The sequence below is a fragment of the Mizuhopecten yessoensis genome, unplaced genomic scaffold (assembly GCF_002113885.1).
Source record: "Mizuhopecten yessoensis strain PY_sf001 unplaced genomic scaffold, ASM211388v2 scaffold2249, whole genome shotgun sequence".
Lineage (NCBI taxonomy): Eukaryota > Metazoa > Mollusca > Bivalvia > Pectinida > Pectinidae > Mizuhopecten > Mizuhopecten yessoensis.
The window spans coordinates 213,952-240,216 of NW_018404452.1; the positions used below are offsets into that span (position 1 = coordinate 213,952).

The window sequence follows — 26,265 nt, forward strand, 5'->3', positions numbered from 1 at the left end:
TGATTTTCATGTTTATCTACGTTAAAACGTTTGGGCATCTTTACATCTGGTATATAATTAAAAATATTTGATACATATCAGCAGAAAATTCTCCTATTCGATCAAATCTAATAAAATCATCAGCCTCACCAGTTCTACTATTAAAATCACCCATGACAACGATATCACCATGTGTATGGTATTTATATACACATTCTTCTAGACATATAAATGGATCTATATCATTTTTTTCATAAAAAGTGCTGTTTATAGTCAGGAAGTAACATGCAAATATATAAGAATCATGTTTAGTCTCAATTTCGCCAATGCATTTCAACTTCAAAATCACAATGCAATCTAAAATATTTTCAACAAATGTACAAATTTCACTCAATCCATCTTTAACATAATTACCAGGCAGTGATATATCATCGTCCGGTTTAACCCAGCACTCATATAGACAAATTATATCATAGATTTACACTTTCAATAAATTTCGGATCTTTAAGTTTGTCACATACTGACCTACAAATGTTCCATGACATAATTGTCACACTCTCCTGCCTGTCCTGTGTACATTGTCCGCTCTCACCCGGTTAACCTTTACTGAAAAGAGGTTTTCCAGAAGAAACCTCAACAGGCTGTGGTTCCTTGGCCGACAACTGCCCATCACAGACGGAAGTACTACAGGGTGCGCTTCCGCTGCTAACTGCCTCAGTGAATGGCACTTCTGTGGTGCTAGGTTGCCCAGTGACAACATTGTCAGGCCTCCGTTTCTCGACTGACAGCTGACCCCCACTGCCAGGAGTACTAGGAGGCTCGCTTTCCCTACCAAAAAAGTAGCTAACCCATCACCTATATGTGGTTGCTTAGCGACAGCACCAGTGGGTCTCCTTTCCTCGACTGACAGCTGACCACAACTGCCAGGAGTACTAGGAGGCACACTTAACCATTTCTCAAACTGACCACTGACCATCCCCCGTGGAACCATATCGACAGGCCTCCGTTCCTCGACTGACAGCTGTCCACCACTGCCAGGAGTACTAGGAGGCACACTTAAACATTTCACTACCTGGCCACTGACCATTCCCCGTGGAACCATATCGACAGGCCACCGTTCCTCGACTGACACCTGACCACCAGTGCCAGGAGTACTAGGAGGCACACTTAAACATTTCACTACCTGGCCACTGACCATCCTCAGTGGACCCATATCGACAGGCCCCCGTTCCTCGACTGACAGCTGACCACCAGTGCCAGGAGTACTAGGAGGCACCCTTAAACATTTCACTACCTGGCCACTGACCATCCCCCGTGGAACCATATCGACAGGCCCCCGTTCCTCGACTGACAGCTGACCACCAGTGCCAGGAGTACTAGGAGGCACCCTTAAACATTTCACTACCTGGCCACTGACCATCCCCCGTGGAACCATATCGACAGGCCACCGTTCCTAGACTGACACCTGACCACCAGTGCCAGGAGTACTAGGAGGCACCCTTAAACATTTCACTACCTGGCCACTGACCATTCCCCGTGGACCCATATCGACAGGCCACCGTTCCTCGACTGACAGCTGACCACCAGTGCCCGGAGTACTAGGAGGCACACTTAAACATTTCACTCCCTGGCCACTGACCATCCTCAGTGGAACCATATCGACAGGCCTCCATTTCTCGACTGACAGCTAACCACAACTGCCAAGAGTACCAGGAGGTACACTTAAACATTTCACTACCTGGCCACTGGCCATCCTCAGTGGAACCATATCGACAGGCCTCCATTTCTCGACTGACAGCTAACCACCACTGCCAGGAGTACCAGGAGGCACACATGAATAGCCATTGTTCCTTCCTTTTGTCACAACAAAATTGTTAGGGAGTGAATATTCACAATCTTGCCGTCCTCTCCAACAAACGGCACCACCTACCGCCCCCCGTTCCTCAACTAGATGGCCAGGAGTACTAGGATAGGCACTGTACACTTAGTTACCGTCACCTCGACGCTGCCTGGTTGCTGATGGAGTAGAGATGTGGCCCGAGGGTGTGGACGGGTTACGTGTCCTTTTCCAGCCATGTTTACTAGGAGTCTGGACCACCTCACTGAATGTCATTCGCTGTTTCGTATTATGTCCAGCTGGCTCGATGTAATTCTCCATCTATGAACAGTCGGTCTCTGACCAACTTCACTTTATGTCCGCCCCTCTTGTAATGTTTTGCCACTGGGTACAGGCGTTTCCTCCTTACCTCAACCTCATATGGAAATTGTTCATTTATTCCAAAATATGACCCTCGCAGCAACCCCGCCTTATCTCTGACCAGTTCTAGGTCCTTATGGTACACAAACACTGCCACGATTGGCCTAGGTTTTCCTGTGAACCTTTTTCCAAATCGTGTACATTAGCCAGGTCCATAAACTTGCTTATTTTCAATTCATTTTGAAGAAAATCTCTCAGTTTGTCCTCTGTGTCTTCTCTATATGACTCTGCTAGGCCATGAAAAATTAAGTTCCGTTTCATAGATCTACACTGTAGGTCTTCTAGGCTTTCCCTCAGTCCCTCCTGGGTCTCTAGTGCCTTCATTAACACTAACTCTGAACACTTAGCATTCTCTTCACATGTTACTAGCTGTTTCTGTAATAGCTTAACAACTGTAGCGGTTTTTTCAGACTTGCCTTTCAATTGCTCGTAAAATGTATTTATAGCATTTGCACTTTTTTCAAATTCCATGTTCTTTTCTTTAGTCTCCCTCGTGTTTTTCCAGTTCTCGAACTCTCCTTGTCAGACTGTTTAAACATTTTTCAATATTGTCAAATTTAGATACTTGCTTTTCAATCCAATCTAATCTCAAGTCCATCTTTCCAACGAGACCTAAAAGTTGATTGAGAGTGCTCTCTATCGGTGGTGGAGTATTAACACTGTCAGTGTTCGGTTTTGGTTGGTCCTCCGACATCATGATATGGTAATCAGTAGTAAAGTATAAAGTAATATTTCAATGTCTCTGAGTGTAACTCAACATATATGTATCCATAGTATAGGTCTATATAGCACAGGTAAGTCCAAGTACCCTGAATACTCATCAGCTGCTCGGGTAATTTCCATTGTTGTTTATGTTCCTTACTAAAACTGTCTAAAACTCACTGAATTGCAGAAAGTTATTAAAAATATGCTTACGCAATTTTTTTACATGATCATTAAACCAGGGTTTATTATCTCTATTGGCAACAGTAACATTTGCATTAACAGGGGGCGTGGCTTTGGTCATACGGATATCAGGTGGTTTCTTTGGGGATCCATAATGCCTTGCAATGTCTTTGTAAAAGTATAAACACAGGTATCAATAGAGTCTTGATTTAATTCTTCAGTAATAACAACCGAGTTGTTTAAAATAGCTTAATGAACTCTTATAGCTTCCATAAACTGATATTTATATTCATCCCTCCATTTAAATAAAGGTCTACTCTCCAAGTCTTGCTCGTCTAATTCTGATCCCTTAGAAAGAACAATGTCAATCAGATCATAAGTAGCATACACTCGTACACACGTTATCCGGCGGGCTGTTTATCAGACCATGAATCAGATATACCCGTACGCGTTATTCCGACGTGCTGTCAATCAGACCATAAATTACATACACCCGTACGCGTTATTCTGACGTGCTGTCAATCAGACCATAAGTCACATACACCCGTACGCGTTATTCCGACGTGCTGTCAATCAGACCATAAGTCACGTACACCCGTACACGTTATTCCGGCGGACTGTCAATCAGATCATAAGTGAGGCTAAATATAAATGTTTTAATCCGGCTCTTTGAAACTGGTCAAAGATAGCTGCAATACGGAATAAAGGTTTTCAGTACAAAAAGAAACTTGATTTTTTTTTGATTTTTTTTTTTTTTAACATATAGATCTATATATAAAGAATGATTTCCACTTTGAAATATCTCATATTTGTTTGCCTGCGTTTGCTCAACTAACCCGCGCTAAGCGTTACTTAATGGCTAAAAAATTGTTGTTTCTGATTGAAGAAAAACCCACATCTATAAGTGTTTAAAAGACAATATTTAAAATAACTGTCAATGATTAGTCTTCCTGTAACATTTCACGAACTAAGAATCCAAGTTCAAATCGATTTACTCTGAAGAATTCATGTGGTATGATAATCATGAGAGCTGGAAGCTTCTTGATTATTCCTCCAATATTTGCATCAGAATTTGAGGTTCAAACGCTATCAGCATGCATTCAGAAAATGCGTATAAAATTGATCGATCTAAATTTCTATAATCAGTTTCACGTGATTGGCATTTCCCCCATTGATGTGCCGTTCTCAGTTGACCCCTGTCTTTTTTCAATAACCTGTTCCTCTAATAAACACAAACAAAAAATGTATTCTCTGAAAAGGCGAGGTTTCTAATTAAATCGAAGTCAGTAAATAAGAAGATAAGACGAAAAGACCTAGCTTCTTGGTCTTGTGGGATTGGTTACCTGGAAATGGGGCTTGAGTAAGGCTAGTTTAGGGATGGGGTTGGATGAGAGATGAGAGATCCAACCGATACAGTCACTGTAGCCAGGTCCAAAAAACGGTGGGTTTTATATTCCAACACCTATGGTTAAAATACAGCATACTTTGGTCCTGGTTAAGGTCTCGTTGCTTTATAATTGGTGTTTATAATTAAGTTCCAACAAAGTCGTGTGCAGTAATTCGCTAATTAAATCAGCCTCGGTAAAATGCTTTCCATCAGTATGTGTACATGTATGCTGCACAAACGTACAGAGGACACGGTGTATACCGAGTCGATTTCGTCTGCTTCAGTAAAAGCTGCATTAAGGTCAATCAAGATTATGAAGGTAAGTAGGAACATTTTGTCTTTAAACAGAATACAAATCATGAAACGAAAATGAACAATTGACCATGAAGGCACTGAACGTTCTTTAATTGTGTTTTGTTGATCGGCTTAATCAGTGCGACAGTCTGTTTCTCACATGCATTTCAGTGATATGATGTGTTTGTTTTTAGGCATATTTCCTTTTTTAATGCGATTCCTCCATCTCATCCCTAACGTTTACAGTTCGCCTGATTTGTCATTATGCATTTAGAACGGAGTGTTATACGTAAACATAAGCGGATGATATAATGACAGAAATCTACCCAAGGCCAACGTCATGTACATAGGCCGACTATATAGTACTAGTAAGCATACACCGCTTAAGTTTTCAACAAGGATTTGTTTTAATCATACATTCTTATTAAATATATATATATATATGATTATCAGTCTTAACTATAAACTTAGGGAGTTCCCAGGACACGGGAGATCGCTTCTAGGCCCGGGACTCGTAGATTTCTTTCATCAGATATGGGAGGGGAGACCGACGGATAGACGGATACTATACCAAGTATCAATGTCCTATAGTATGTATCTGTACGTTATATGTCTATGTCCTATTTGCGTTCAGGTGGAAACTATAAATAAATCACAGGCAGAGCCTATACCATGTGTCTATATCCTACATACACCACGGGTGGTCGGGTGGTGCAGTGGATAGCGCAATCGCCTTTCACCAAGGCGGCCGGGGTTCGATTCCCCGGTTCGATTCCCCGATCGGACGTGAAAAGGTATGGGGGTCACCTGCCCAATCTCGTTGGTTTTCTCCGGGTACTCAGGTTTCCTCCCACAATAAAACCCTCCGCACGCTAACATCCGGGCCAACAAGAGTGATTAATATAAGTTTAGATAAATAAAATTAATATATATCCTACATTAATATAGACCAACTCTATTCCAATTGTCTATGTCCAATTTTCTTTGTCCTAAATACGCTACAAGTGACCCTGTTTCTGTGTCATTACATTACAGGTGATGTCTATAGTTTGGGGTTGTGTGACGCTCCTTCTCCTGTCCGCTCTGTACCTAGAGGTGGAGGCCCATTCCTGCTACGCTGACGGCCCCTCGTGTGTAGATCGGGGTGGAGAATGCGACAGTGAGGGAGGGATCTGTTTCATGCTGCCCCCAGTGTTTGATGGAGAGGTTCGCTGTTGCTGTACCGTTACAGACGACTGCGCTGGTGTTCCCAAGTCTTCAATGATGAAGAAGATCGAGCTCTAATCATTGGGAATACGCTTTCTTCAAAAACTGGCTGCTTGTTCATGTAGTACAGATCAAAGGGACCAGAATTGATTGAAATACCAGAGTGACGAAAAATCCTTCAAATCGAAGTAAATACAAACATGTGCAATTTGTGTTCATGAGATGTGTGTCCTGCATGGTAAAGAATACATACTCTAAGAATGGTGAATGAGGGTTTCTTAACAATCGATGCTACTAGTGACAGTTAACTTAGTTTTATAAACTTTCAGAATCATTTTGATTTAGATCCATGTTCAAGTTAATAAAAGGGATTTCTTAAAAAAATATTTGAACAATAAAACTTTGATAAGGACCATGTATGTTACGTGCTTTTTTTAGACTGGGAATCACTGACCTGTTGAAAGGTAGGCCTCGCTAGACATTGAACTAGTCTATTTGAATTGTGGACCAGATAGATTTGAATTGCTACTTAAATCATTTTAAATTAAAGAATATTTCAAACCAATGCTTTTATGACTGTGTATATATACGTGTAAATACTTGTAAATTACTTGTGTGTCAAAAAAGACAGCACGGTATGAAATATTAGACCTCCTTTCTACGATATCCACTTACTTTTTCGATACTGTTCTGTTCCTGAGAGCGTTTCCTGGTGTCTGGTTAACGCAAGATTTTAATAAACCACAGCGTTGACACACAAAAATTGTTTTGTATCGACTTTTAAAGGAGACACCATTTAGAAAAATCAACATAACTCCCTCACAAGGATAGCCGATGCGCAACCGAATGTCGGGCCGTCACGATATGATTGTCTCTAGTCATCAACGATCAAAAAGTGTCGTATTCAGTTTTAACCATGAAAGGAACGTACAGACGACCGTTCTCTTCGACGTACATGTTGAAAATCAAAGAATTAATAAATAGGAAATACCACAACTGTGATGTGTTTGCGTTGCACCAGAGACATATATATGTCTCTGTTTACACGTATGACCACGGATATATTTCCCAATGGGGTTAGCCCGAGCGAACTATACCTGCAATCTCCGACGCCATATTAACATATACAATTATATACATGTATATATGTATGGTGTTGCTTTCATTACACACCTAAATATAAACTTTATTTATTTTACAACAATTATGAAACAAGTTTCAACATATATATCAATCACTGATGTTGCCCGGATGGGGGATCTTATTGTGGGAGGAAACCGGAGAAAACCCACGTGGTCGGGCAGGTGACGCCATACCTTTTCACGTCCGATCGGGAAATCGAACCCCAGATGCCTTGGTGAAAGGCGAGTGTGCGATCCACTGCACCACCCGACCACCCGTGGTGTGTGTATAAGAATCAATTACTGTACGTTAATATTTGGTTGGTAAGGTAGGCCAAACCACAAGCCCTTTATTGGCAATTAACATTTTAGTTAATACTATATCTTTAATTGTTTAAATGCCGTTATTTGGTCAATCACTTCATATTTTATATCATTCAATTACGTTATTTTATTTATGGCACGTGTAATTTTATGTCTCCTAATATATGAAGGACATCCCGATCACCTGCTCTCCAGAATGCCATGGTATCAGATTTGAGACAAAATAGGTTTTTCTTTTTTCTATAACATTTTAGATCTAGTTTTATAAAAGACCGTGTCTTAGAGTATCATCAAATGTTCAATATCTATTATATAATTGTGTAACTATTTTGTTAATTGAATCGGCTTTCATGGGTTATCCCGGGTAAAGGCCTAAATTAATCAAATCCAATCAGTCCAGTTTTAACACCTGAGTGACTAGGCCTACTATGTAACTTATAAATAACATCTGTGATAATATATATTCTATGTCCAATCTGCAAAATGTGATATACGCGTATTATCTGCCATTTTACCTGAATAAATATTATTATTATCAGAGACGTATAATACAAAATGTATTATACCACGGACTTAGATCATTCCGTGATTATACGTCTCTGTTATTATTATCAAACTGCCCTCACTAGAATCGGGGCTGTTTTAGTTATCGCCCCTGAGAAGAACTCTCTGTACCTCACTGACGCCTGACGAGAAAATCAAACATGGCACTGCGGCTTCAAAGTTTTATTCGGACGTTTGGAACGTTTGGGTAAAATATGCATACCTTAACATTGCATCCATTGTAAACATAAACCTATGTCCATTTTAATTTCGCGTAGATTCAGGTAGATAATTTATTCTTCTTCCTGTCAAATGTCGAAAATCTCTCCTTGAAATGAGCATCTGAAGGACACACTCGGCCTGGTTTACATGCAGGGAAAATATGCGTTGAATACTCACTAAGTATCATAAAAATGTGTTAAAGACTAAGTATTTTTAAACGCAGGCTGAGTGGCCCTCTGTCTTTTTAAGACTTTCCTTGACATCAGTTTTGAAATATGGATGAATAATGTTCTATAGAATACCGGGATTTTGGTCGATTTTAGTCGAATACTTTTAGTATATAATGGAAGCTACAGTAGAGAGCAGACACCAGCTGCAAAAAAAAAATCAGCAACCGAATGTAACGTATGATTTACTAGTATAACCGGAGAGGAAAAAGTCCCGAGCTATGTGGTTGGCAACGATCGACCCAGTCCAGTTCTGCTACATTCCTCCGTCCATTTTCTAAGTCTTCACCCCTGAAGACACAGCTATTTACAAACCAGGTTCAGGTATACCGTTGGCAAGCATACTCCAAATGTTTGAAACCAGAGTTAACGTTGGTCACAGGCACCACTGTAACAGGAGAGGAAAAATGAACAGCCAGAATGGGGTTTGAACCTGGGACCCTCCAAACTCTAGATGGATAGCTCTACCAATTGAGCTAATGCTGCTATCTGGTCGCTGACTATCGACCCAGTGTAATTTTGCTACACTAGTCTTGTGCTCTACCAAATGAAGTCAAGTAAAGAGAAATTGTACCAGAGTCGGTAGGAAGTGGCTAGTATTTTACAACAAAAATGACATGCTCCCTCTCCAGAAAATACCTTGTACCGAGTTTTCCAGGGGTCATAGTGATTCTTGTGAAAATATCGCTAAGTATGTTTTACAATATTCCCAAATCCCTTCGTGGGCGACAATTCAACGGGTCTTTTTTGTCAATGCCTCCGCTAGGAGTCGAACCTGGGTTACCAAGTTTGCTCCCAAATTTATTTAATGAGATTGCATGATGTTTTTAGATCAGTAATACTCGGCGAATGTAACACATTTCATTCCTTCATTATGGCTTAATATTCTAATTGTACCTGTATACGTAATCAGCCATTAATGATTCCACTTCGGGACAGGCTACACATTCACTGCCATGAAATGTTATTACTTGGGTTAAAAGTCGTACAGTGTTGAAATAATTAAAACTTCAAAAATGTAAGCCAAGTTATATCACAAATAGAACGATGAGTTTTTACACACAAATTTTGATATTTTATATCAATTACAGTATAATAAATGGTTATATCAGTAATCACATAATGGATACATTTGAGACCGAAATCATTTCTTTATTTTTCAGTGTACGAGCTATGAGTACAGGGGATGCTGGTTCTGGTGCAGGAAAGGTAATGTCTTATCTCTGCTAAATATTGTTTTGAAGATGTAGTAAAATAAAGCAATGTGTTTTTTTTTTATCCCGGAGTGTCGGTGGAAACTTGCATTCCCTTGAAAGGAACTAATGATCTATTAGCCTTCACAATGGCTTTCTTGCTGAAGTTTACATTAGCTAGCCTGTTCCTTCATAAATTTGGAAAATATGCTCTTAGTTTTTTATTGAAATTGGGGAGATGTTCTTCATTTCGGAAAAATAAAGCAATCTTTTGCTAGTGGAAGCAGACTGCATTTCCTATAAAAGTAGGTAAAAAATCACTGCCTTTATACACTTCACTTTAAAGAAAAGTCATTTAAGAAAATGTGAGAAAGGTACAGATGTATATGCACAGGTACTAGCTGCGTCTGTCAATACACCCATAATATATGGTGTATTGACGGATGAGGCTTTATACCTGTGGTAGATCTGGGATCCGTATACCGGTATGTACACAGTACAATGTACTACTAATGTAGATGTCTGAGGACTAGGACACTTGATGTGTGTTGGTCTATCTGTATAATGCTATGTTACTGTTTGTTTCAGGGTGGTGGATCCGGAGGCTCGATCAGGTAGGTCTTCCTTATGATGATTATTTTGTCTATGGATTAAGCATGAAAATATAGGGAATGTACATGGAGTTGTAAGATTAGGGAGAAATAAACAGTAGCCTATAGAGAGTTTGAGCTCACTGTATCTAACTCAGTCCTTGATAGTACATGTATTTACCAACATTGAAATGTATTCAACTACCAGACAAGGGTAATTGGGTATGAAAATATGGAACTTTCTATTTCCATCCCTCCATGTTTTTGTAGATACAGTGAGAATTGGGTTTCAGGGCCATAACTTGATCTTAAATACAAGGTTGCATACATATGTATAGTACATTGAAATGTCACATGATGCTTGTTTACTGAGGGGTAAATGAATTTTGTAGAGAAAAGACGCCTACCGCATAGGATACCTTGGCCCATAGTGAAAAAGTTAGGTCCCTACAGCTTTCAGATACCTGGTACCTTTCCACATACGACCTTGAAACTACAGAATAATTACCCATAAGTAGTATTTACCTGATGAAATAAAACAAAACAGAAAAAACGCACCTTGGCAGTGAGAGGTTAAGGGCATGTCTTTTACTAAAACAAATATAAAGTATTTCATTCTGAACATGAACAAATTACAACATTGATCCTTTAGGTTTAAGAGAATGTAATTACTTTCTATTCTATTTCGTCATTAAAAAGTTTTTTTCCAGTTCATTCGTGATTTTCCTCTACTTTCATACGGTATAGTTGTATGTTGTAGGCTTTTTTATGATGCCAGAACAGCCTGAAATTACTCCCAAATAATGTCCAGAAAGGTTATAACAGTAAATACCATGACCAATATAACGCTTGACCATGTTTATTAAATGATACACCACTGACAAACACTCAACTGTATGTTTGTAGAGATGCTGGCGGTAGTTTCGGAAAGATGGAGGCCGCACACGAGGAACAATTTATGAGAAAACTGGTAAATATATCCTGTGTATTTAAAATAATCTGTTTGTTAAAAATATTCATATCATATATAACTACCACATAATTATCCATTTACAAAAGATTTCTACGCTATAAAACTATTAAACATTCAATCTAGTTTTTTTATTTGAATGTTACTGATCATGGTTGATATTGTAATAAAAGTTTGCAAGGGGAGATAACTTTGAACAATGTTCTAATCGCAACATTGACGTGAAATTCATTGTTGCTGTTTTTCTATCAACAACAGGCACAAGAACAGTTGAAAAAACTGAAGGAGCATCACGAGGATGAGATCAAACAGCATGAAGTAAGTATATTTCTATTCTCGTCGTCAAACAGCATGAAGTAAGTATGATTCATCCATCAAACAAACAAATAGCACACAAACACAGAGTTATTGTACTTCAAACAAACCCTATGCTTGGACTTATTTCACTAGCCATGTCTTGTATTGGAGTTTTTACCCTCGTTTCCTTCTGAAATCTACAGAATTCCCATTACTTTGCTACTTTTAAACAAATTTAATTGATTCATTGCATGGAATAGCTTAAACTAATCTACAAATATGGGTTATTTTAAGTACTTTGATTAGTAGGGTGTATAGTAACATTGCAGGACCAATATATTACAATATTTGTAAATTTGTACATTGCAATATGATTTTGAAGCGGCAATTTATTGCTAGAATTTGTTCAACTGATTGCTATGGTGTTTAAGAGTAGTTTAAGTTATGAAATAGTTTTACAGAAGTCATGTTGTCATTGAATATTATTCAAATTAAGCTTGCTTAGTGGGAAAGCTTCCGTAATTATAGAAAACAATTGTCAATTTATCGTTGAAGCTTGTTGGAGTGATGCTTACTTATGGTATTAATTATATAGAATCATTATCAGTGAACCATATTTCCTGGAATGATATTGCAATATATATTGTATCATTCCCTATATTTTTTATTTTATGCCACACATTGTCCATCTCCTGATAACTACTGCTTAATGTTCACCAAGACATGCCATTTCACCATTTTCCTTATCCCTGATGAAATCAACCTTGTACCAGGTATTTTGAGACCATTGCCACATTTATTCTCTATGTTTATGAAGTTGAAACCCATTGTGGCAGCTGTTTATGTTGCAAGTCTAGGGTGTCGGGATGTCTCCAGTTTTATCAGGGACCCATGTCTGACCTAACAAAGATTGATATGTTGCCTAGGATTGAATGGCAGTTGCACTATTGTATATGGTTTAATCTTATACTTGTCCGTGATATGGGTTGTTTTACATGTGTAATACTGCTAGCTCTGGATAAGCCATATCCCAGACCAATCCAAATCTGCCCGGCATGCGCCATTATACAATTATGGACTTTTGTGATGGTGAATATGATGTGATATGAACCTGAAAAAGCGATATTGACCGAGGCGAAGCTAAAGTTAATACAGTATAACCTGTCTAAACTGGTCCCTGTCTAATCTGGTCACGTGTATATAGGCTTAGCAGCCATCCTTTGTTCCATTCTAACTTAAACTGCACAGGACTGGTCACATGTATGCCTCAACAGCCATCCTCTGTTCTATTCTAACTTAAACTGCACAGGACTGGTCACGTATATAGACTCAGCAGCCATCCTCTGTTCCATTCTAACTTAAACTGCACAGGACTGGTCACATGTATAGGCTCAGCAGCCATCCTCTGTTCCATTCTAACTTAAACTGCACAGGATTGGTCACATGTATGCCTCAGCAGCCATCTTCTGTTCCATTCTAACTTAAACTGCACAGGACTGGTCACGTATATAGACTCAGCAGCCATACTCTGTTCCATTCTAACTTAAACTGCACAGTATTGGTCACATGTATGCCTCAGCAGCCATCTTCTGTCCCATTCTAACTTAAACTGCACAGTATTGGTCACATGTATGCCTCAGCAGCCATCTTTTGTTCCATTCTAACTTAAACTGCCCAGGCCTGGTCACGTATATAGGCTCAGCCGCCATCCTCTGTTCCATTCTAACTTAAACTGCACAGGACTGGTCACGTGTATAGGCTCAGCAGCCACCCTCTGTTCCATTCTAACTTAAACTGCACAGGACTGGTCACGTATATAGGCTCAGCAGCCATCCTCTGTTCCATTCTAATTTAAACTGCACAGGACTGGTCACGTGTATAGGCTCAGCAGCCATCCTCTGTTCCATTCTAATTTAAACTGCACAGGACTGGTCACATGTATGCCTCAGCAGCCATCCTCTGTTCCATTCTAACTTAAACTGCACAGGACTAGTCATGTGAATAGGCTCAGCAGCCATCCTCTGTTCCATTCTAACTTACACTGCACATGACTGGTTACATGTATAGGCTCCAACCAATGTGATTGAGCGAAATTTTCAAGCATATAATAAATACTTTTAACTTCCACTTGGACACTTTTCAGAAAAGTCACACCTCAAAATGGTAGCGTACACACTTCATATCAATCTGTATTTTGCTTTTCTGTTCATTGTGTTTCATCCGAGGTAGAATATATGATAAAATGTATATTATATGCTTTCAGGATGCAATCAAGCGACACAAGGCAAACATCAAGAAGTTAAAACCTGATGCTGGTAGTGACAGCGACAGTGACTGAGGTGTCAAGTCCAATGCGTTCTGGTCATGTAATGTAGGAAGTGCTAATGAGTGGATTACAAGTGTTTCAAAAAATGGAAAGAGTGACTAGTTAATTTAAACACACTTTTATAATAAATGTGCCCAAACAATGTTTGACTTGTGTTGTATAATATTGAGAAATATACCAACTTTTTTCAATCCTTGAGAGTCGAAGGACAGCTTAGTTTCAAACACCTCGTCAAAATGGTGAACATGTTACTTTTATAGTATTAGATGTATATATTTAGTACTGTGTGATCTACATTCTGTTCGTCCAGAATAACCAGAAATAATACGGTATATGTATTTTACCGTGACATGCTTCTTCTTTCTAAAGATATGATTTATCAATTAAAGGTACCCTAGTTAGAATTGATTTTGGAATTAATTGATTTTATTGAATTTCTATTTTAAAAATATTAAAGGGAGATAACTGTCGCAAATACTGTGAAAGTATGTACAGTGTGTTTTGTGGTTCTCCGACGTCGGCATATTAAACACATCAGAATATGTATCTATTGTTTTATGAAATATGATATGTATTTGAACTAATGGCTTCTCTGAAAGAGACATTTAACAAAATAAATTCTAGAAGGTTGTATAGTTGCTTGAACTTAAGTAAGTACTGATAAGATTTTGTATATTGTAGGTAGAATTCTTGTCTGCTAGTGTATTGGGTTGGCTTCCTAAGGGTAATTGGGTCCCAAAAGAGTAATTTTCAAAAATATTCACTTGAGTATTCTAGATGAGGAAGAAAATAGTTTATATCAAGCCAGCTTGACTTCAACTGTGACCCGATCAACGAGCTGAACTTTACGTAGGTTAACTCACATTCAATGCTAGACAAATTTTGCATGAAGAGGCTGCAGGCCATAGCAATTTTGACAATCAATTTTTCATCCGTAACTTTTCTCAAGTTATACAGACCAGATTTCACGTGGTTGAAAGTTAAGGCCCGTTGTCTGCTTGTTGAAGGATCCCCATACCACTGCCTAAAACTAACTAAGCATTGAAAATTTATTTTCTGACATGACCAACTTTTATACATCATTTCTGAACAGATAAGCCATTCAGATTGATATGTTACGCCTGTGCCCTGCTTTGAACATCAATGCACATATCAGAGAAACTAACTTAACGCAAAAACTTTATGTTGATGGAGATGCTGACAAAGTCAATGGTGATGTATGGGTTGAGATGTACTACCTAAGATGCATCTATGGTCCAAGTTTGGTTGGTGTAGCCCTTATATACTTTCAGTGAAACTAATTTAAACACAAACTTAATGTTGATGCCACCGTCGCCGGAAAAGTAATTAACTAGAGGAATTTTTCTCCAATTTGATATGAAGGTTCCCCTTCACTCAGTGGTCCTGAGTTGTGCGCGTTAACTTTTGAGGTTGATCAAAAGATTGATTAAGATGGCGAACAGGCAAACTGATGGAACAGACCAGAGAAAAGATCAAACTGATGGAACAGACCAGAGAAAAGATCAAACTGATGGAACAGACCAGAGAAAAGAAGAGAAAAGATCAAACTGACATAGAACTAATGACTATGGTGGGCACCAAGATCCCAATGGGATCTGTTGTTCATTTAACCGGAGACCACCAAGCCCAGCTCGACAAATTTAAAAAAAAAGATACACAGCTATACAAATAATAAAACACTTAAGCATATCTTCATATACTCTTTATTAATAATAAATAAAAAAAAGATATTCCCATTGAATTTATATCTATAGCTATTTATAAAATGATAAACACAACTTCAGTTAATAAACTAACCCTTGTTCAGGTCCTACCTTGTTAATATGGCACATATAAATATACAAAAATAGCAAAGCTCGCATGAAAAGGCGACCTTTATAGAAAACATTGGCACTGGTTTCACAAGTATCGCATTATAGATGAAAAGGGAATCGAAGATTATATTGATCAAAAAATTATTTCTTTGACATCTTTAAATTAATTGCACTGTGAAAGGAGTGTATAACACATACAATTGTATACAATAAATGATTAAAATATACATGTACATTTATTATGGATTTGTTACCATATTTAATATCAAAATACAAATCATAACAAAACAAGAAATATCTGTGCATGTTTGTATACAGGTACATTTGTATGGTCTAACAAATACACAACTGCCTAAAAACATCCCTGATACACATGGAGACACGTCCTTTGACTCATTCACCCCTGAAATTTCATAATGAACTATTCCAACCATTGAGTTGGAAGAGTTCAAATGTGTCTTCAGGGGTGAATGAGTTAAAGTGACCTTACCTGTTGGGATGTTAAACACTATAAGCCAAACAAAATCCTTGTAATCAATAGAAAACCCTGAAGACCACCATTTCAAGATGAATGCAAAAGAAATGTTTTAATGGTGTCGATATACAATGGCAAAATAACAACAAATATACTGAAGGATTGATACTTTATGGCCCAATTTATTACATATCAACAACGTGGCAGGCTGTTTTCGTGGTGACAGCCGTTAAAATTGATCAAAATCTTATCCAATACTCAACATAAATCACACAGACTTCATCAGTTAAAGTAATATTGTTAATGACCGATATATATATATTTGCAGATAACTGAGTTTTATAGATCAATGTGTTTTTGATAAATGATTACACTCTACGATTGGCAACATTGGCTCATCTTTTGTCTTGTATTCTTGTTTACCTAAGGTGACAGTACCCAAAATAGATCACCACACGATCATTTATTGATATAGTTGATATAGCAGTCGACACCAATGGAAAGCTTCAGGTAGCTTCTTGCTGCACATTTTAATGTTCCTATACTAATACACGACTTCCGGTGCGTATTTATATAGTTGATATAGCAGTCGACACCAATGGAAAGCTTCAGGCAGCTTCTTGCTACACATTTTAATGTTCCTATACTAATACACTACTTCCGGTGCGTATTGAAAAGCCAGAAATTTTACAGTTAAAAGGTGAGTTAAAATATTAAATAGTCTGACAGGATAATATAATTATAAGGAATAATATATATATGTATTCAAAAATTGAAATTCAGAGGATGTGTTGCGTTCGTTTATGGTTGTATCGAAAGAAGACTACTGGGGTGATATGCTATCCAATGCTGTTCCTGACTTGTCAGTATTCATTTTGATGTTAAAGAGCAGACAATTTTTTTTTCATTTGAAGCTCAAGATATTGCAAAATTCAAGCTGTGATCCTTCAAACGTTCTATTTTTAGCAACAGTTACCTTGACATATAACAACTAGTGTATAACTATGCAAAATTTCACAAAGATGTTGGACTTATTGATTCTGGGGTTATTTCCAGGTGGTGGACAGACAGACACTACAATTACTATATGGCTCTTGCATCTCTGGAACCTTAACAAGTTCTTGCCAAAGAAATATCTGCCAAATTCATGTTGTAGATTGATATATGTTGGAAGGGTTTGTTTGTGTTTTACGTCCTATTAACAGCTATGGTCATTTAAGGACGTGCCAGGTTTTGGTTGTGGAGGAAAACCGAAGTTCCTGGAAAAAACCCAGACCTTAAACCTGTGACCCAGTGGTGGAGGGCTAGTGGTAGCAGAATGTCGGCTGCATTAACCACTTGGCCACAGAGGCCCCTCATATCAGAAGGGTGCAGGGCGGGTTCTCAAAATTAGTTCTATATGAAAAGTAGTGTTGTGGATAAATATGGTACACCTGGGAGTTCTTCAATATTAAAAAAGGCTTAAAAAAAGTGTTGTGGTTTGATATATCTTCAAAATTAATATGTCAAACCTGTATTAAGTGACCACTCGTGGAAGGTTCAAAAAGTGGTCTCTTAATACAGGTTAAGTTCACAATGAAATCAATCCGATGGGGGACATGTACAGTGGTCTTATAATGCAGGTGGTCTTTTATTAGCGTGGTCATATGAGCAGGTTTCACTGTACAAAGTGAAAAAGTAGTGCCAGGCCTGTGTATTGATATGATCTGTCCGCGGAGTTCTACAGTAAACAGTTATGGTATACATTTTACAACCATAACATCACAGTGGAATACATGTATATATATAAAATATGACAATTGAATTGAAGTCTGTGTGACAGGAAAAAAAACAAAAAAAACCCACAAGAAAACAGATTTTTAGGCCCTAAACAGTGATAGGCCAGGAGAATCCATCATCTTGTGATTTTGATTTTTTTTATAAATATATATATATATATACATGTACTTAACAACCATAAAAGGATTGTATAGTGAAGCTGGCCATGGCTGATTCAACCACCTTAATTTGTTACCAGCTAAAATACAGTACAAAAGCACTTGGATGAATGGAATACTTTGGATGATCAGGATTAAAGAAGTCCCCAAATCATTGCCTGGATAATAGGACAACAAGATTAGTTGTGGCTGGATAAACAATGCTGGACAGTGGGACAAAATTTGTGGTAGTTAGATTTATCCATATGAGAGGGACATCAGATGGGGGATGTAAACATAGCCGGTCAGCGGGATGAAATTACAGCTGGTTTGATTAACAAGACTGAACAGTATAAACGAACAAACAGGGACTTCATCCATGTACATGTATCATGATTATATTGCATTAACTGAAAAAAATAAACAATAAACAAAAAGTTATTTGAAGTCAAATCATATGAACAAGGCATCACACGTGATACAAATCCCCTCGCAATCACGCATTGTGACACACGTAAGAGAAAATGAAGTCACTAGAGTGATGACAAAGTTTTTTCTAAAAATAGTAACAGTGACCTTGACCTTCAAGGGAGAAACTGAAATGAGAACTTGTTTAAGGCATTGCCATACCAATCACTTGTATGAAGTTTCATGATATTCCATTGAAGTGGGTACGGACGACAGACGGGCGGACAGTGCACCATGGCATAAGCTTACTTGACCCTTTGGGCCAGGTGAGCTAACAATTAACATATACAATAATCAATACAATTGTTGAGGAATTTGCAGGAGTTGCCTTATCAGGCGCTAACTACATATGTTCTCGTCCTATGTCACCTGGCTAATTTCTCCCTATGTGTGTATGCCTGTGTGTGTGCTGGAGATGTAATGTGTTCTGTTTGTAGTAGGACTGTGCTTCCAACGGCATCATTTATAGTGCCTCCTCACTTGAATGCTACAACACAGATATGGCAACACCCACCCCAGACCATTTTATACTCCACCTGGGTTGTTTAAGTTGTGTTGGCAGGAGAAAAACACTTTTTCTTAATATCCATGCGTGTGACGACTACGGGGATCGAACACTGGCTGCCTGCGTGGAAGGCAGGAGTGTTAACCATTCGACCAATCCGTCGTAGATAAGATATGTATCCATATAATGTTGTTTGATTTTGACATATCAAGCTGAGTATCAATATAAAAGCTGTATATGTTTGAGATCAGATATATATCTCTCTAAATACATAGTACATGTACTTGATAAGTATTTCAATAATGGCTTTGTTCAAGATAAGGTATATATATATATAAAGGTTGTACATGTTTGGGTAAGAATTTGATCTATATATGTATACATGTAAGCATTTGTAAATATTGGAAATCAGGCACTTGGCAATCACAGTTTTAAGGACACAGATCTTCATGGAAGACTTTTTTTTATAAATTTGTTCTGTCTTGATTGAACTGGAAACAATTTTGAGCAAGTCAAGTAAAATTGCCTTGGTTAAGTGAATTTCCCATTCTTCCTGCAAGACAAACAATTAATGCAATTGAAAAATAACCTCTCCTCTGACAGCAACTCCCTGACAACACCAATTCCTATGACAGCCACTCCCCTCACCACACCCATTCCTGACAGCCACTCCCTCACCACACCAATTCCTCTGACAGCCACTCCCTCACCACACACATCCCTCTGACAGCCCCTCCCTCACCACACCCATTCCTGACAGCCACTCACTCACCACACCCATTCCTGACAGCCACTCCCCCACCACACCCATTCCTGACAGCCACTCCCTCACCACACCCATTCCTGACAGTCACTCCCTCACCATACCCATTCCTCTGACAGCCACTCCCTCATCACACCCATTCCTCTGACAGCCACTCCCTCACCACACACATCCCTCTGACAGCCACTCCCTCACCACCCCCATTCCTGACAGCCACTCCCTCACCACACCAATTCCTCTGACAGACACTCCCTCACCACATCCATTCCTCTGACAACCGCTCCCTGATGACACCCATTCCTGACAGCCACTCCTTCACCACACCCATTCCTCTGACAGACCCTCCCTCACCGCACCCATTTCTCTGACAGCCACGCCCTCACCACACCCATTTCTCTGACAGACACCCCCTCACCACACCCATTCCTCTGACAGACACTTCCTCACCACACCCATTCCTCTGACAGCAACTCCCTCACCACATCCATTCCTCTGACAGCCACTCCCTCATCCCACCCATTCCTCTGACAGCCACTCCCTCATCACACCCATCCCTCTGACAGCCACTCCCTCACCCCACCCACTTCTCTGACAGCCACGCCCTCACCACACCCATTTCTCTGACAGCCACGCCCTCACCACACCCATTTCTCTGACAGCCGCTCCCTCACCACACCCATTTCTCTGACAAACACTCCCTCACCACACCCATTCCTCTCACAGCCACTCCCTCACCACACCCATTCCTAACAGTCACTCCCTCACCATACCCATTCCTCTGCCAGCCACTCCCTCACCACATCCATCCTTCTGACAACCACTCCCTGATGACACCCATTCCTGACAGCCACTCCTTCACCACACCCATTCCTCTGACAGACACTCCCTCACCACACCCATTCTCCTTAAAGAGATTGAACCAACAGAACAAAGATACTCATGTTTGTATCTACCTTGCGTTTTGACCTTTTGATTTGAAAATTAACTTTGAGCCCTGTATAAGAAATATAAATAGTTTATTGAAATCGAACATTCAAATGGATTGGGCTCAAGTTCTTGCAACTTACTAGGCCCTCTCCCAAATAAACTTGATTGACTGAAGGGAACCCCATTTCCTGGGCAAAGATGGCCTGTATAGAGTGTGCCTTAGCCTCACAACCACTTCAGAATCGTATATTAAATTAATTCCACTCTCATAACAACTCTTGTAAAATGACAACTCTCATGAGCAATCACGTATCATTACAACCCAAGGATCACACACTGTCTGTGGCTATTTGTTGAGGAGGGTAAGAGTCTAGAAGGTTAGAACTGGACGTATAGCTCTTGACCACGTCCTTCTTGCCGAGGAGTGGTGCATGTTCTTCAGACTTTTCCTCTGATGCTTTTCGTTTACAGCAACATGGCTTGTCAAAGAGAATCGTCACAACCAGGATTACAGCCTGCAAAATAACAACCCATAAACAGCTGTAAGTCTAACAAAGATGAAGTTAACATAGACACAGCAGACAACAAAAGAGGTTGTTACAGGACATAAAGATTTCTATTTAGGAGGCACAGTAGTCTAGTGGTAGGATGCCGGGCTCGTGACCGAAGGGTTGTGAGGCAGGGTAGTCTAGTGGTAGGATGCCAGGCTCGTGACTGAAGGGTTGTGAGGAACTGTAGTCTAGTGGTAGGATGCCGGGCTCGTGACCAAAGGGTTGTGAGGCACGATAGTCTAGTGGTAGGACACCGGGCTCGTGACCGAAGGGTTGTGACGCACAGTAGTCTAGTAGTAGGCCCCCGGCCGTGATCGAGGGGTTGTGAGGCACGGTAGTCTAGTGGTAGGATATCAGGCTTGTGACCGAAGGGTTGTGACGCACATTAGTCTAGTAGTAGGCCCCCGGCCGTGATAGAAGGGTTGTGAGGCACGGTAGTCTAGTGGTAGGATATCAGGCTTGTGACCGAAGGGTTGTGACGCACATTAGTCTAGTAGTAGGCCCCCGGCCGTGATCGAAGGGTCGTGAGGCACGGTAGTCTAGTGGTAGGATGCCGGGCTTGTGACCGAAGGGTTGTGAGGCACAGTAGTCTAGTGGCAGGATGCCAGGCTCGTGACCAAAGGGTTGTGAGGCACGATAGTCTAGTGGTAGGATATCAGGCTTGTGACCGAAGGGTTGTGACGCACAGTAGTCTAGTAGTAGGCCCCCGGCCGTGATCGAAGGGTTGTGAGGCACGGTAGTCTAGTGGTAGGACACCGGGCTCGTGACCGAAGGGTTGTGATGCACTGTAGTCTAGTAGTAGGCCCCCGGCCGTGATCGAAGGGTTGTGAGGCACGGTAGTCTAGTGGTAGGATGCCGGGCTCGTGACCGAAGGGTTGTGAGGCAGGGTAGTCTAGTGGTAGGATGCCAGGCTCGTGACCAAAGGGTTGTGAGGCATGATAGTCTAGTGGTAGGATGCCAGACTCGTGACCGAAGGGTTGTGAGGCATGGTAGTCTAGTGGTAGGATGCCAGGCTTGTGACCGAAGGGTTGTGAGGCACTGTAGTCTAGTGGTAGGATGCGGGGCTATAGGAGGCACGGTAGTCTAGTGGTAGGACGCCGGGCTCGTGACTGAAGGGTTGTGAGGTATGGTAGTCTAGTGGTAGGATGCTGGGCTCGTGACCGAAGGGTTGTGAGGCATGGTAGTCTAGTGGTTGGACGCCGGGCTCGTTACTGAAGGGTTGTGAGGCACAGTAGTCTAGTGGTAGGACGCCGGGCTCGTTACTGAAGTGTTGTGAGGCATGATAGTCTAGTGGTAGGACGCCGGGCTCGTGACCGAAGGGTTGTGAGGAACGGTAGTCTAGTTGTAGGACGCCGGGCTCGTAATCGAAGGGTTGTGAGGCACGGTAGTCTAGTGGTAGGACACCGGACTCGTAACCCGTGATTGCGGGTTCACATCACAGCACTGTGTTGTATATAATCTTTGAACAAGATACTTTACTCTGCTTGTTCCAGTCTACTCAGCTGTAAATGAGTACGTGGTTTGGTAGTGCTAGAATTGTTGAATGCTAGCTATGAGTGCCGAAATGGCAGTACCAGCTGTACGCTCCCAAGGAAGTTGAGAAAGATATTGGCTGACTGCAAAGGCCCTTTCCGTCTTTGCATATTGCAGAGTTATCTTCTCTTGTGAGCAGGTATTGATTATTACATCATTGGTTTGTGAGAGTAACGTCATCAATCTTTGAGAAAACAGCGTAATTTTCTCACACAAACCAATGACGTAACAATCAATACTTGCTCACAAGAGCAGATAACTCTGCAATACGCAAAGACGGAATATAACCACGGATACTAATTTGTGAACCGCTTTGAGACGATCTATGAACTAGGTTGTGATAAAGCGGTATATAAGAACCTCGAATTATTATTATTATTATTTATACAGATCACAAAATATTCCTACACATCGGACTAGCTTACCATTACTGTTGTCAGTATGGCCACATACGTTGTCATTGACTGGAAGCCCACCTCGTCCAACAAGAAACCACCAATTGCAGGACCCAAAAAATCCCTGTCAACATAACAACATCATTATTAAAAACACTAACATTCTATAAAGAAGCTATAATTAACAATAAGATTGCTTACACCTTTATTGTAATACCACTTTGAAGGCTGTAGACTCAAAAACAATGATACACTTTATTCCACTTCAAGTCACAAATATGTAAAAACATGTTTTTTATAACCAATATACATGTATATATCTTCTATTTCTTGCTTATTGACTAAAACCCTAAAAACAGCTGCTTTACTAGTAAAGTTGTAAACTGACCGCACATTTTTCATTTGCATATGAAGCCTGGATGGCAATTTTTAATGACACCAATGACCCTGACTGACCCCAAAACATCATAATATTACGTGACGAACAATAGCGTGACCCCGAAAGGTCGCTATAATTCGCCCACCAGTCTGCGCGTGCATGAGATCCAGCCCGTTGGTCCGATAGAATTTTCCAGCACCACCAGAAATGCAGATTTATTGGTCTAGTATGCAAGAAATTATTGTATGTAACTTGGTACATATAATTTAGTTTGAGTAAATATTGTAAGATTTTGTCTGCTTGCAATTAAGCTTTTTGGTCCATCATGTTACATTGGGGGCAAAATACAGTAATATCATGTTACATTGGGGGCAGAATACAGTAATATAATGTTACATTGGGGGCAGCGTACAGTAATATCATGTCACACTGGCGTCAGAATACAGTAATATCATGTTACAAAATATTCTCCAAATGTGATCCAAGGGAATATGCCAAACCCCAATGCCAATCCTTGTAGCATATCTGTATTAGATTTTTCATGCCCAGCAATTTTACATATGGTTATGGGGTGGGTATCTCAACTGTTTCCAAGCTGTGACTCAGAAACTATCATGTTACATTGGGGGCAGAAAAAAGTAATATCATGTTACATTGGGGGTAGAATACAGTAATATCATGTTACAAAATATTCTCCAAATGTGATCCAAGGGAATATGCCAAACCCCAATGCCAATCCTTGTAGCAGAAATGCAGATTTATTGGTCTAGTATGCAAGAAATTATTGTATGTAACTTGGTACATATAATTTAGTTTGAGTAAATATTGTAAGATTTTGTCTGATTGCAATTAAGCTTTTTGGTCCATCATGTTCCATTGGGGGCAAAATACAGTAATATCATGTTGCATTGGGGGCAGAATACAGTAATTCCATGTTACATTGGGGGCAGAATATAGTAATATCATGTTACATTGGGGGAAGAGTACAGTAATATCATGTTACAATGGGGGCAGAATACAGTTATATCATGTTACACTGGGGTCAGGATACAGTAATATCATGTTACATTAGGGGCAGAATACAGTAATATCATGTTTCATTGGGGGCAGAATACAGTAATTCCATGTTACATTGGGGGCAGAATATAGTAATATCATGTTACATTGGGGGCGGAATACAGTAATATCATGTTACAAAATATTCTCCAAATGTGATCCAAGGGAATATGCCAAACCCCAATGCCAATCCTTGTAGCAGAAATGCAGATTTATTGGTCTAGTATGCAAGAAATTATTGTATGTAACTTGGTACATATAATTTAGTTTGAGTAAATATTGTAAGATTTTGTCTGCTTGCAATTAAGCTTTTTGGCCCATCATGTTACATTGGGGGCAAAATCCAGTAATATCATGTTACATTGGGGGTAGAATACAGTGATATCATGTTACATTGGGCGCAGGATACAGTAATATCATGTTACAATGGGGTCAGAATACAGTAATATCATGTTGCATTGGGGGCAGAATACAGTAATACCATGTTACATTGGGGGCAGAATTCAGTAATATCATGTTACATTGGTGGCAGAATACAGTAATATCATGTTCCATTGGGGGCAGAATACAGTAATAGCATGTTACATGGGGGGCAGAATACAGTAATATCATGTTACATTGGGGGCAGAAAACAGTAATATCATGTTACATTGGGGGCAGCGTACAGTAATATCATGTTACACTGGGGTCAGAATACAGTAATATCATGTTACATTGGGGGCAGGATACAGTAATATCATGTTACAATGGGGGCAGAATACAGTAATATCACGTTACACTGGAGGCAGAATACAGTAATATCATGTTATATTGGGGGCAGAGTACAGTAATCTCATGTTCCACTGGGGGCAGGATACAGTAATACCATGTTACATTGGGGGCGGAATACAGTAATATCATGTTACATTGGGGGCAGAATACAGTTATATCATGTTACACTGGGGTCAGAATACAGTAATATCATGTTACAAAATATTCTCCAAATGTGATCCAAGGGAATATGCCAAACCCCAATGCCAATCCTTGTAGCATATCTGTATTAGATTTTTCATGCCCAGCAATTTTACATATGGTTATGGGGTGGGTATCTCAACTGTTTCCAAGCTGTGACTCAGAAACTAGGTCCCTAGCGTTTTGGCCAGACCCCAGGATCAATTCTTATATCATGACTGCATTTGTCTCTTTTTGCCCAGCATTTGTATATATAGTTTTGGGGTGGGGATCTCAACCCTTTCAAAGTTATGACCCAGGGGTTAAGTCTGCAAGGGTGGGGCAGATCCTGGGGTCAATTCTAATATCATGACAGCATTTGTCTCTTTATGCCATGCAACAATTGTATATTTAGTTTTGGGGTGGGGATCTTAACCATTTCGAAGTTATGACACAGGGGTCAAGTATCCAAGGGTGGGGTAGTCCCCAAGGCCATCCTGGAAGCATATGTGCATTCATCTCTTTATACTCAGCAATTGAATATATACGGTTACAGGGTGGGGATCTCAACTGTTTCCAAGCTGTGACTAAGAAACTAGATCCGTAGGGGTTCGGTCAGACCCCAGGGTCTATTCTAATATCATGACTGCATTCGTCTCTTTATGCCCAGCATTTGTATATATAGTTTTGGGGTGGGGATCTCAACCGTTT

At 40.0% G+C, this 26,265-nt stretch overlaps 2 protein-coding genes across 5 annotated transcripts in view; one reads left to right on the top strand and one right to left on the bottom strand.

The window, feature by feature from the left end:
• Positions 1-8,094: 8,094 nt before the first annotated feature.
• Positions 8,095-14,222, top strand: LOC110445355 (ATPase inhibitor B, mitochondrial-like). Its single transcript, XM_021489916.1, has 6 exons — positions 8,095-8,204; positions 9,609-9,654; positions 10,227-10,252; positions 11,135-11,198; positions 11,457-11,516; positions 13,759-14,222. Exons 1-6 carry the CDS (start codon positions 8,158-8,160, stop codon positions 13,831-13,833), a joined length of 318 nt encoding a protein of 105 aa, XP_021345591.1. The 5' UTR covers positions 8,095-8,157; the 3' UTR covers positions 13,834-14,222.
• Positions 14,223-20,571: 6,349 nt separating this feature from the next.
• LOC110445356 (MFS-type transporter SLC18B1-like) overlaps positions 20,572-26,265 on the bottom strand; it is a 50,688-nt gene continuing 44,994 nt past the window's right edge. For all 4 annotated transcript variants that reach the window (XM_021489918.1, XM_021489919.1, XM_021489920.1 and 1 more), the window contains exons 13-14: positions 23,220-23,313; positions 20,572-21,225 (exon numbers count right to left, since the gene is read on the bottom strand). In XM_021489918.1, coding sequence (XP_021345593.1) covers positions 21,040-21,225; positions 23,220-23,313 — 280 coding nt within the window. In that variant the 3' untranslated portion in view covers positions 20,572-21,039. The remainder of the gene's footprint in view (positions 21,226-23,219; positions 23,314-26,265) is intronic.